The following is a 13,874-nucleotide window of genomic DNA, read 5'->3' as shown; positions in this document are numbered from 1 at the left end:
AAAATGTGACAAGTCAAAAAGAGGAATGTGCATACAATAAATACACAAAGAAATAGAATAACATATATTATAAATAAAATAATAAATAAAGACAAATTAGCAGAGGACTTTCAAGCATGTCCAGCCAGGAGGAGACCCTGGAGCAGAAGTGGGAAACACTACAACTGACTGGCTTAATTGGCTTGGGAATACTTTGGTATCACCCTGGAAATAAATCCATACTCATGAGCAAGCGTGGTGTTAGAGCACAGATGGATGGGTGCATTTAGTAGTCTGATTGCAGTGGGATGTAAAGGGTTTTTGGAAAGATTTGTTGATGGTGTGAGCCTCCCAGCAGAACCCTGGACAGCAGATGCAGCGAGTTATCTCAATTCAAGAGAACAGTTCGAGCTCAGTTTTAAAAAAGTCCGACAGGCTTCTTTGTTTATGTCCACATAAATCTGTGACTTTCCTCCATTTGCGCTTTGAACTGAAGACACTTCAGTGAGAGATGAAACGGCTTCAAGCAACTTCAATAAGTCCAGACGCTTTTCTTTCCAAGCTCCTTAGATCTTTCCACTATTTCACTGCCTCACATTACCATTGGGTGTATTTTTATGTTTAACACTGAGACAGCAGAAAGAGTGAATACAGATGCTTGTTTTTACAGGCTGCAAGGCCCAGGTGAGCAGAGTATGGTGAAGTATGTTTGGACCACCTACAAAAGAATCCGTGTCAGACGAATTAGGCACCCTAGTCATCCATGTTTAACTGATTTATTGCATCGGTCTTGTAATTAACAATTAAAAGAAACACTGCATCATGTCTTATTCTTAAATTGTATCATAAAATAATTGTATATGACTGTTTCTCTCTCAGGAGGCTGGCCAAATCCACACTCCTGCTGATTCCTTTGTTTGGCATCCACTATGTGGTCTTCGTGACTCTCAGTGAATCCATCGCAGAAGATTATAAAATATTTTTTGACCTTGCCCTTGGATCTTTTCAGGTGCTGAACAAGTGTCTTTCACCTTATTGATCCTTTAAAGCAGCGATTCTGAAACTTTTCTGAAAAAACTTTACTTCATTAAGTGTTTGTTTTTTTAGGGTCTGGTCGTGGCCATTCTCTACTGTTTCCTGAACAGTGAGGTAAGTTATCAGGTGAACTGATAAAATACAAAGTATGGATTTAGTCATTTTAATGAGCAGCCAAATTGATTAAACAGTAAAACATTTGAATGAAAGTGATTTCTGTGAGGCAAAATAGAAAATCTATCCATGAATGTTTCTATACTCAACTGATAGTGTGCCTGTTTTGCTTAATTTTGTCAAACTTTCATAGAAACATTTAATAAATTACATTTGTTGGAGCTAAAACGTGTTTTCCTTATATTCGTTTATTAAAAAGTGTTTAAAATTTAAATCTGCAAAGTGTTGATTGCTGAGTGTCCTCCTTCTATCTGCCAGTCAGACTCCATTCATTAATAAACTTAGCTACACTGTGTCAGCTGAATTTGTCACACCTTTTGACTTTATGTAAAATCATTGGATGTATCATGATGTGTTCCATTACATTATCATAAATACTGGTGAGTGGTGAATTTGACAGATGGAGGAAGTTCCGCTCAATCAGTTAGAAGCTGCCCGGGATCCCAAATAATTACTGTGCATGTAACTGATATGTGTGATTAATATTTGGAATGAGGTAGTGATTGAACTGTAGCAAAGTTTTATGTTCTCCATAGATACTCATGGAGAATATGAAGAAAAACAAAGATGAATGGCAGATATCAAAAAGGAGGAAAGTATTTATAGATTTAAGATGCCACTCAGGCAATTTGATCAACTGGAAGGAAGCATCTTTTCCTTGTTCTTTTCCTAAAGTGGAAGGTGCTCATTGATGCAAATGCTGAGAAAGATTTTCTAAATTTGGTCTCACAGCATTCTTCTTGCCACCATTCTGCAACCCCGAGCTCCAACTGAAACTGGGGAATGGGAAACTGAATTTTCCACCAACTAAGCAGGCTGATTTATCCTGGCTTATATAAGATGATCACACAGATAATCAGACATAATCATGCCAAATGTTGCTGGACCAAATGGATCAAATTATTTACACACACACACACACACACACACACACACACACACACACACACACACACACACACACACACACACACACAAGGCTGTGTCTCCCATTTTTTAGTATCCCCCAGAAGTGGCAGATGAGATGCATTGACTAACTGGATCAAGTTTTTTAGCTATATTGGTGTTTAGTTGATCCAAATGATTAAATTTTTTTTATTTTACCTGTTCCTGAAGGTTCAAGGTGAGCTAAAAAGAAAATGGCGGAGCATGTATCTGAACTGTCGTCTGAGCAGGAATCGCCACAACAACACCTTCGCCTCCAGAAACGGTTCACAGCACATGGTGCAGTTTCACAGCAACTCCAGAACCCAGTCCATTTTGCAGACAGAGACCTCGGTGCTGTGAGAACACGAGGTCTTTGACACACAAACAAACATACAAAAAAATGCAGTCTTAAGATTGACCTGGGTCCAATAGTTTTACAAAGTTATTAGGAAAATACAAAAAAGTAGTACTTTGAAATGAAGTACCACAAGGGTGGGACCTGCACATCATTGTAGTGCAGATTTTGGTTTTAGCTTTACAAATCTCTGCAAGCCTTCAAGTTTCTCATTAGTGGATCAAAAACTTTTCAGATCTGTCCAGTGAGGTTTACTGTGTTTGCTGCTAAGAGCCTTTTTTTTTTTTTTGCAGTCTTTATGCTATGATGTCTGCTGCGTGAGCAGAGAAAAACATGTGCAACGTCCTTAAACTGTTTTACCTGGAACTTTGTGCACAGATGAGATATAAAATGTATATACTTGAATGTTGCATGCATTGAAATCTATATTTTTGAACAAACATATACGTGTAATAGAAACAGCATGATCTAGGTGCTGCAGACTTTAAATTGGCTCTTGCAAAAAATGCAAAAAAAACCAGAACCATTTTTGCTGTCTTTAACAGAAAGCAAAACAGGTGATTGTTTCAGTATACAAATCTTTATATAACTGTTGCCTGCTGTGCGATTTAACACCGCTGGTAATACTGTGCTGCAGTCTTACCAGCTGTCATTTTGGAGCCATGTTGTAAAATATAATAGATTGGCTATGGGAAACCTTGCAATACTTTTTTGTTTGATACTGACCTAAAATTCATGGTAGCCGTGTCAGGATTTAGTTTCCAGAACGTGCATGCTGTATGCAATAACGCAGCAAAGTGACAGTCCTGTCATTAAATCCCGCAAAACTACTCACCTTAGTTCTTTCTTATATGTTTTCAATCCTTTTCCATGTGCCTCCTGTGTTCTCCCAGCCTTATCACAGGTGTCTGTGTGAGTTTGTTCCTCACCCTGTTTCAGTTTAATCCCTGCTTTGAAAGAATGATCTTAATGTGGTCGATTTTAATTCCAATCTTTTTTAATTTCCTATTCTCATTATTGTCTTGATTGAGTCCATCTGTTCCCTCTCCATGGTGTTTGTCTTAGAAAAATAGACTCTTAGCCTCCAAATGTTCTCCTGTTGTTTGGTGCTCCTAGCTGGCTGTCACTCTTTAAGGCACCTTAAGTTATCAAATTCCTGATTAAAGCCTCTTGTGTTTCGCCACCCTCCTGTCAGTTGCTGTTGTGTTTGCATACTGGGTCCTAATGGGAATATTTCCAAAAATCTGTGAGAAATGCTGGTGTCCAAACCCAACTTTAACACAGCATTTGCTTCCAGTACCAAGTCATTGTTGTTGCCTTTTTACCACAGCTGTCTCCAAACCCAAATTTGGGCATATGTTATCCCTTTTGGAGGCCATAGGTAGTACATTTATTATCATTTAAATAGAAAAACTTGGTTATGTAAATTAAAAAAAAAAATAAAGTTGTAAAAATTGATTTGTAAATATTTTTTTAAACATTAGGTTTTTACTTCTAGTGTCTCTAGCTGTTCTTTTAATAAGCTTCTCCTAGTTTTTTTTTTCGAACCATTTCACATAAAGGTCAGTTTTAATGATTGATTTTTTACAAATATACAGGGAAAGGTGACAACTTGTCACTTCAGTGAATCATTTACTAGTCCACAGTGGCCACACCCACCCATTTGATACTTAAAATTACTGGTAAGAATAAGTCGAAATTTTGACCCAGGTCAGCACATGAGCTCAGTGTTTCTGGGCTTATGGTTAAAAACAAAACAAAACCATTGGTAAACACAGGGTTGTTTTGTACCAATTTTAATCCAAACTGTTCTCCAAAACACTTTCATTTTAATGCACAGTCAACAAACTGCTGTCACTGAGAAGTCCTGAGCATGCTCCAAACTCTTCATCCATGCTCTGATGGTTTTGGCACAGTGCTCGGTGACCTGTTCTAAAGACACAACACAGACGAGCACTTTAAAGATGTCATTTAATTAACAAGATGACGTGTTCGTGAGAGCCTGTGTTGGGAAATAATGTTGTCTTTAAAATTACTTACATAAAAAGAGGTTTATATGATAGAAATTCGCTTCAAAACACATTTAATGTGTTTCAGCAGAAGAACCTCCAGGCCGTCACCACTTAATGCAGAAGTGCCTGGTGGATACAAGTAACTATGAAATGTTTTACTTTATGTTGGTTTTATTCATGCAACCAGTGTTTTGTGGTAGTTGCATGAAATCCTCAGTGTTTGACTTTTTTTGATTGCTTTTGGTAAACGGCTGTTAACGTGTGATTTCTTGTAGATTCTAATTGTATATTTTGTCAAGACAAAACGCGAAAAAATGAAAACTTTTGCTTTTTGCAATGTGCTATATTTTTCTTTAACATGTTGTATTTAATGGTCAGCACAATACAAAAAGTTCTGGTGACACTTGATTTAAGGCATACAGAATTATTTTTAGTAGTTTCCTCTTCAAACCTTTAATTTAAGTGTATGTGTGTGTCCCTATATTTTAAATCAGCATTCAGTTCTTGCGTTGTGTCACAAAATATAGTTAATAAAATACACATAAACATCGAGGTAAAGTCATACTTGCAGCAGCAAATAATCTGGTCCATAAAATTTGAAGAACTTAGAAGGAGATCAGATATTTGTCCAAACTTATTTCAATGTGTTTTGCAGGGTGAACAACACTGAGGCAGAGATGAGTCTTGAAATTTCTGTTTTGTTTTTAAAGCGATTATTATTTATTACATTTTTATGGTATCCTCTGCATATCAGCAGATGATACAAAATACTATATATTACATTACTAGGAATGTATGACGCTTTACTCTTTCAAGAGTTATTTTGGGGATTTTATTCATGCTTTTATTTTATGGGAACTTATTAGACAGACAGGGAGATGCCTAAAGAGCAGACTTGCAGCATGGATTCACTGTCTATGGTGCAAATGGTGCTTTGTTAAAAATTTGGAAAGGGACAGAAAAGGAAATGACAAAAAAAGAGGGGGCAAAAAGATAAAGCATGTTTGAATAGTATGGATAACGACAACTGTGTTCTTCATGGTAACATGTCTTTGTAGTTTCTTAGTAATCCACTTCATGGTAGTTTTAAGTACTTGGATTTAGTTACCTTGGATTACTGGATTACTTTTTGGTTTGTGAAGAAATATCATCCCTCTGTTTCGTCATTGTCATCCACCTACAACCAGTCAGATGCATGGTACAACATAAAGAGCCAGCTCAACAGGACAGACTCATCTGTGTCTGTGACAGGAGTAAAATAGGCCGTCTGTATCTCCTGTAAACAGTTAGCACTAAACAGAGGTGGCGGCTTAAAACACCAGGTCTCAGTAACCTAGAATGCAGTCTTAAGAACCCCACCAGGCAATTCATCCCACACTCCCAACTCAACCCAACAAGCGTCTTGAAAGAGAGATGAAATGTCCTCACACACCAAAACAAAAACACAGCAATCATTTAGTCTAAGATATTTATTAACAGTTTTAGTAGCAGGTGGGTACAGGTGTCCATACTAAGGTTTTAGCTCAGCTGCTGCTGATTTTGTCAAAAAATTATTTGGTCCTTAAACAGAAACTAAATAAGTAAATGTTCCCACTTAACAAGCTGTACCTGGTCATGTTTAAATAACGATTTAAACAAGTGATCATCTATTGAAATCAATGTCGATTAATTTAACTAAACAACTTGTTTAATTGTACAGAAATTTCAGTTGTAATTTCAAAACAAAGCTGTTGCCTTAATGAAAGTGTTACCAAGTACCTTAAAAGATGTCACTATGTTACTCAGTGTGTCATTTAACATCTATGTGACTACAAATGATTGAGAGTCTACAAAACCATATACACCACACAGTGTTGACTTGCCGAGTGAATTCATATTTAATGTTTACTGACGTGATGCTACGAATCATGTCGCCTGAACACATGTATTTGTACTTAGACACCATGAATGTCATGCAAAAGATGATTGATAAAGGCTACCATTGTAAGCATTGCACTGTGTGAATGTAACTCTCTGGAAATTTGCATTTTATTTAATATTGCTTGTTTGTCTGTCCCCTCAATGATAGGAACATGATTTCTGGGTGGTAACATTTATTACATTGAAAATTCTAGACACTTGGGCCAAACTTGTTTGCAGTTCAAAATCATTTGAAGTCACTGGGGTTGGTTTTATCCATTTCTTCCTTAAACTAATCTGAACCAAAACCATTCAAAAGCTTGCAAATTGTGTAATTATCATCATTACTAATAGCCTCAAGTGATTCAAAGACTCTGAAAACTACTTTTAAAATCTTTGAACCCATTATAGTATCTACACCAGCCCAGACCTCGAGAGCTTTGGTCCTGCAGATTTTAGATGCATCCCTGCTCCAACACAGCTGAATGAAATGGTTGAATTACCTCTTCAGCAGGCCATCAAGTTTAGCAAAGGCCTGGTAACAAGCCAATCATTCGATTCAGTTGTGTTGGAAAAGGGATGCATCTTAAAGCTGAAGGAGAGTAGCTCTCGAGGACTCGAGTTGGAGACTCCTGATCTACACAATCTAAAGCGTATCCCAGCAGTTGGTGGCCCCTTCAGTGCTGATACTGTCTTCATCTCAAACAGGAATGAGCCTAGCTGTATAAATGTCGTGGAAGCTTTTATTCCACCTGAGAACAGTAGCTACTGGCCTTATTATAATTTATTCATTTTAGAGTCTGACTCAAGGCCAGTTCATGGTTTCCATGTTGAAGAGGCCACATAGCCAGCTGTGAGGAAATTCATGCACAGCCCAAATTTTGGGTCCTCAGAGGGAAACAACGGAATATGTGCCAAAAAACTTACATAAAAACCTGGTTTTTGCACCACATAAATTTCCACCATGTATATTTTATTGATGACACTTCCACATCTTGTTTTTGGTTGCTATTTGTGTGTGTGGTTGTGTCTGTCTCTTCTAGCAATATTGCACATAAAAAACAGGTTGTGCACCGTTACACCATCAAAGGTTAAAATTTGATGTGTTGGCTTCTTCAGCTCACACAAAGAGTGTACTTTATGGTATCCATTTATGGAATACTACATTTTATAATGAACTTTAAAAATATCCAGCCTTCACCATATTCACGATAGACTCCTTTGCTAGTGCACATAACATGTTCAGATCTGCTTGTTTGAGTTTAGTCCGCAGAAACCATGAATTGGTCTTTACCTTTACCTGTTTTCTTATTTGGTACCCAAATAAGCAGGCAGTTCTCCATTGTGGTTCACAAAGCCCAAAAGAAGATTCCTAAAATGTGTTAAAGCAGTCTCTCCTTCAGCACATTTCAAATGTTGCAATTATTATTATTTTTAGCCTGTTGAAAACTCTTTTGCAGCTCATTGTTGATTGATGTGGTTGGAAATTAGTGACTGTTTTCTTTTAAAAGACATCCGAACATGTGACAAGGACATTGAAATGGAAGCACAGCTTGAATGAAAATTAAAAAAATAAACAGATTCTGTGCACTGCTTTTGTTGCTTCTGGTTTATTTAGTCTTTTATAAAGTTTCAGCGGTTGAAGGTTGATCAGAACAAAGCAAAAGTTGTTTAAAACAACTTTGGTTTCTCACAGTGGACGCTTACTAACCTATCAAGTAAACACATCATAACAAGCTTATGAAATCCTGGGTTACACTCTTTTTCATATAAATATTTAGTGCAAGGGTTATTAAAATTCTAATTGGGCACACTGTCTTGATGTCTTGGAAATATCAGAAGCTAATCCAGACTGACGGACTCAGTTCCTGCCTCGTGTTGGTGAAGGTATGTAGTCTCGAACTGCTCTTTTATACGTTGCTAAAATCTGAAAGCTGCAATGAAGATGAATGTTTGTTTGAGTAATGATATTATTGTCAAAACAAACAGACTGTATCGGTGGTCCAATCATCTTACACAATGCTGTCTAACAAATGTCCTTTATCTGCCCTCTAATTAGGATGAATTCCTCTCATCAGATAAGAGAAAAACAGCATGGGCAGTGAACTGTGGTCACTCTGACTCCTTAGCTGAAGTTCACATGTAACAGATTTTAATTAGAGTAATGCATCATGGATTTCATCTCATGCTTCAGACACAAATACTGAATTCTTTCAAAGAAATAGAAATATTAGATCAATAAAATGGAAGAGACATATTATGCAAATGACATGATCTTTGCCATGACTTGTAATATATTGTATATTGTGTTTGAGGAACAGTCGTGAATAAAATTTCTACCAATATGTGGTTGCTTACAGTCAGAGTAAAGAGCCGTGTTGCATTGATTCGATTTTTTTTAACATTGCTTAAAAGGTTTAAAATTCAACTGAAGAAAAGTCCGAATGTTCTGCTTTAAGGACTTTTTGAACTAATTAGTGTGTAGATTACACGCTTTAGTCGAAGAAACTAGTCGTGAATACAAGTGCCGTGCGCTAAAGTCTTTTCAGCTGATTTCACTCACCAAACTGGATCTATTGATCATGTTTGGATGACTAAATAGCTTATATATATTTGTCTGGGTGGTAATGAAGAATAAACACCACAGCAGTATGAAACATCGACTGGGCCAAAATGACGTCTGCAGCTACATTTACAAACTATTAAATGCCCTGCAGCTGTGCTGCCTGAGCCCCGATGAGGTTTTCCGATAAGTGCTGCCGGTTTCAATTAACAATCCAACATGCAGGACCAGACATGCATTCATGTCTGTGAGTTAAATAAAAGCAAAGTCACAAAGATGGCACTGTTGCTTTATGCAAACTGGACTAGGCATTAAGGAGCTATGATTTAATGTGGGCTCAAGACCTTTGATGAATAGACACAAAAATCTGATAGTTTTGTCCAAAATAATGTCAAAAAACTTTATTAACACAGTTAAATGCCTGAAAACTTTTCTAAGGAGCTTAGAAAGAAAAGTGTTAGGACTTATTTAAGTAACTTGAAGACGTTTCACCTGTCATCTGAGAAGCTTCTTCAGTTCTAAGAGCTATTGGTGGAAAGTCCCAGATTTTAAGCCTATGGGAGTGTCCCCTAGAGGGTCAAAGACCTGCTGATCCTCTACCTAATCACACAAACCAAGGTGTGAAAACGGGTGTAGGTCACAATCAGCCAAGGATTCAGGTGAACCAATTGGTAAAACCTAGCCCCACCCTATCATGTGATTTCCTGAGATCAAATGACCCAGGATGTGAGCGGTTGTAAAGGCGTCTGGGAAGGGATCCCAAAACTGGATTATAGATGTCAGACAGTTGGTGTCGTAAGCCTCCGCCTCTGTTCAAAGATGGTCATTCACAGTCTTTCATACCATCTGTCTCTCTGTCCAACATGTGAACATCTCTGTCTCAGTTGCTCTTAGAACTGAAGAAGCTTCTCAGATGAGAGGTGAAACGTCTTCAAGAAACTTAAGTTAGTCCAGACGCTTTTCTTTCCAAGCTTGTTAGACTACCATGACCTGGATGACGGAGAACCTTAACATAGTCTGACAACTTTAATCCTGAAGATGGAAAAAAGAACAAAAATTGAAAAAGCAATGGTGTAAGTTTAGATTTTTAATAAGCCAGCCACTTTATTAGTGTGTTTCTTTCTCTGTGAGAATAGGGAACAATTTTTTTTGTTTGACATACGGTGTTGTACTTTAAAATAAATATAACTTGACCTAATGCAGAGTGGGCTACTGTTAGGTTAGTAGTCATCAGTCTGAGTTTTAGTCTGTTAATGGGTTTGATTATAAAGCGTGCCAAACTTTATACTTTATACGTCAGACTGTAAATGTTGGAGGAAGATTAATTTCCCCTTAACCATAGTAAAAAGCCAGTGTGATGTTGGATTGTGTCGATATGTGAGTAGCGCTGCTGATTATGTGGTTCATTTGCACCTAGTGAGTGGGAGAGTATTTCCAGTAATGAGAAAGCATCTGAAGCCAGATGTTCCCTGCAGTATGAGAAAGGGCAGCCATGAAAAGCATCCAGGCATGATTTTCTCAAATTTTAAAAACAGCTTCAGGATTCCCCAACCTGCCAAATCCCACTCTAATACCTGGCTATGAGGGTAAACAGAGTTATCATAAATATTGCATTTGTATATACCAAAGTCCTTCTTGAAGCACGTCTCAGCACTCAGAAGCCATTGTGGACATCCTTTGGTGATTAGACTGTGCTAATAGCGAAATAAACAGAGCAGGACCCATAATTTTCATCTTAACTGTCACAGGAACATAACTGCTTAAAAACTGCATTAATCAAATCTGATTGAAACTGTGTTAGAAGTCTGGAAACTTTGTTCCAGATATTTTAAAGCTAATTTCCCCTGTATGCTACTTAAACTACACGTGCAAACATGCCACAACACTGATTTAATTTACCGTGAGCATCATGTCTAACAAAACACCAGTGTTAAAAAGATAATGAACTACAGTTTTACAACTATAACTTCCAAAAATCCCAGTCCTATTAAAAATGAATGACTCTTAGCATCAGAGATGGAACATGCATGCATAAAAAGAAACATATTTAGGCTTTTAGTAATTTCCCCGTGTTTTCTTCACTTTTATCCATTCTCATGTCTTCTTGACGTGCTGGCTCTTTTGTCCTTGGAGCCCAGCCTTGAGGAGGCGAGCTGGATGTTCAGTCATCTCTGAGAAGACGGGCTGCCTTGATTGGAGCTGACAGAGTCACTTGAGGCAAAGATGCTGCTAATTGAGAGGGAACAGGCTGGCTGGATGAGGGGGTCCCTGTTAGGGTGATGACTGAGCACTTCACATCGCTGGTTGTTGTGTATGAAAACTACGGTCTTCCAGAGGGGGAAACTGACTCTTTATAACATTTTCTTTAGCTGGCAAAAATGAAAATAGGAGACTGAGGAAGTGAACAGTGTTAATCAAGGCTGTAACGTAAATGTCAAAAACATTCAACCCTGAAGATATTTAACTGACTCCTGACATTTAATAAACTGTAACTGATACAGATGTTTAACTGTCACAGTGTAATTTTAATATATATATTAAGTGTAATATATATATTTAGCCCACATTGTGAATAGTTGAGCCTTTTACCATCTTTACCTCTGAGAAACTGCCTCTTTTAAAAAGCTCTTTTTATATCCAATCATGTTAATGACAAGTTAACAATCAATCTAATTAGTTGCAAATTGTTTCTTTTTTTGTACCATTTACTTTCTTTTTAAATGCACCAGTCTTTTTTTAAAATGGTGCAATTTCTCACTTTTGTTCTGTTTTCTGTGTTCTATTGTATATGAAATGCAAGTCTGTGAGATTGCATTCGATTCTGTTTTTATTTCTTATTGAGTTCTACTTCCCCACTATCACCTGGTATTACAAATCAATGGGAAAATGATTCTGTGCTGCCTTGAACTGTGACTGGACTAAACACTTTCGGAGGGCATGTTTTAGGGTGGACCTATCTCATAAATAAGTGGTTCTTGGTTTCCCAGTAAGAACTGCCCCTCATTCATCACATGTAGTTTCAAAACATGATGATGACAGAAGAAATGCTCAGCTTGATGGATGGCATCACACTGGCTGTATCCATCTTTTACACACCATACAATCTACCCCTTATTCTGATAACCCCTGGTCTTCAGCCAAATTCAAGCTTAAAACGCCATCATAGTGCATAACTTTAAAACCCTTTCAAATCCATATTTAACTTTCTTGACAGATAATTTATGCCACTTAATGAAAACTCAGACATGTGCAGGCTTGGCCTTTTCTCACGTCTTGTGTGAATATGGATCATTCCTGTTTAAACACATCTGTTGCTTTTTGTGCTCTGTTATTTGGATCATTATTCTGCTATGTTGTCCTACAATTGTATAATGCATGAAAACGTTATTCCTCATGGATGGAATCACTGTAGTAAGATGGTGTCACTTTCTCATTCAGTTCCTTCACTCAGCGATCCACTTGAATTATCCCGTGGCCACATTTCAAACGGCATGTTTTCAAATTAGCAGTTGGTTAACTAGTGAGAAACAGATCAGTGCGCATGAGGAGTCAGCCATCTGGCTGCTCCATCTGTCTGCACCAAACATCTGTTTAACTGGGAAGTGGCCACTTTCATGAGTAAATCATATAAGCCTTATATGAATCACTATATGAAGCAAGCTAAAGCTGATGCAAGTCTTTTTATAAGTTTTTTTAAGTTGTTTTTTAATTTTATTTCTTTTCCATATGGGTCTGATCTCCTTGTGAGTCTTTTTGCCTTTTATTTATCTTTTTGCATTAATTATATTTACTTGTTGGATTTTTTATGCAGAACTTAATTTGGATTTTGCTGCTCAACTCTGTGTCAGGTTGTTTTTGTCATGTTCTTCCATAAGCTCCATTACATTTGAATGTACTGATAATTACTGATGAATTACTTTGATACTGAGTTTAAAAGCATGATTACTCAAGGGCAAAGTTTGCAATTCTTAATGATTTAAAGCTAATTTTACTGATTTTATTTTACAACAAACACAAATAACAAAAGTATTCTGGGAAACATCAAATCCCACTGAGTCTAGAAATACAGGTATCTTTTTTAGAGGTTTTTGTATTTTAGAAGTACCATTTTTTTGTGACTTTTAATAAGAATTTCTTCTTACAGGGAGACACGCTCTTGACTTTTAAAGCAACTTGCTTTGATTACAGCTTTTACTGATTGTGTTAGAAAATAACTACTTTCCAGTTTTCATAGTAAAAACCTTCATTATTGCAAATAGGAGTCTTGTCAGTTCCATGTGAGAGGAATCTGAATTTTTCCCATAAAAGCTAATCCACCTGAAGTCTGCTGGTGCTGATAGTAATGTACCATATTAAGATGAAAGTGTCCTGGTCCTGCATCTGTTTCCCAAAGTTCTGTTATTCATGTTTCTAGTTAGTCTCTTGTCTTATTTAGTTTTCTCTTGTGTCCTGTTCAACTTACTCTTGTGTCTGTGTGTTGTTCCTAGTGTATCCTGTATGTCAGTGGTCGTGTTTCCTACATTTCTTTCTCCTGTGTAGGTTTCTGTTACTAGGAATTATTAACCCTTACATCCTTTATTTTTTACTGCCTACTAAATTGGTTGTTTCGTTTACTCCAGTTTGCATCTGCATAAATCTGTGCTTGGGTCCTCACAAACCTCAATATTTTTGCTGCATACTCTGCAGATCAGACAGAAAGGAATTGCAGTTTGGGGGTTTTATTTTTTTTGCTTGTAGCACTTGTGCAGATAATTCCAACTGGAAAGAAACCAAACATTACACACTCAAAGTTTGCTTTCCTTACTTTTAAAAAAATGAATTGTTGCTGTGGGCCACATATTCTGAATTTGCCACATCAGCTGTTACTGTTGCATTTCAGAATACATCACTATTCAGATCCTAATTTCTTATTATATTCCGGCTAACACCT

At 37.1% G+C, this 13,874-nt stretch overlaps 1 protein-coding gene across 1 annotated transcript in view; it reads left to right on the top strand.

Annotated features, from left to right (window-relative positions):
- The window catches only part of LOC147307889 (vasoactive intestinal polypeptide receptor 2-like), an 86,569-nt gene extending 78,595 nt beyond the window's left edge, over nt 1-7,974 (top strand). Inside the window, exons 11-13 of the mRNA XM_086270918.1 lie at nt 859-988; nt 1,087-1,128; nt 2,305-7,974. Of these exons, the coding sequence (XP_086127044.1) occupies nt 859-988; nt 1,087-1,128; nt 2,305-2,475 (343 nt within the window). The 3' untranslated portion in view covers nt 2,476-7,974. The remainder of the gene's footprint in view (nt 1-858; nt 989-1,086; nt 1,129-2,304) is intronic.
- The last annotated feature ends 5,900 nt before the right edge of the window (nt 7,975-13,874 follow it).

This window comes from Aulonocara sp. 'chitande type north' Nkhata Bay, linkage group LG18, assembly GCF_057382095.1.
Source record: "Aulonocara sp. 'chitande type north' Nkhata Bay isolate Kocher_YH1m ecotype deep benthic linkage group LG18, A_spYH_male_GT1.1, whole genome shotgun sequence".
Lineage (NCBI taxonomy): Eukaryota > Metazoa > Chordata > Actinopteri > Cichliformes > Cichlidae > Aulonocara > Aulonocara sp. 'chitande type north' Nkhata Bay.
This window is presented reverse-complemented; position numbering and strand designations above follow the sequence as displayed.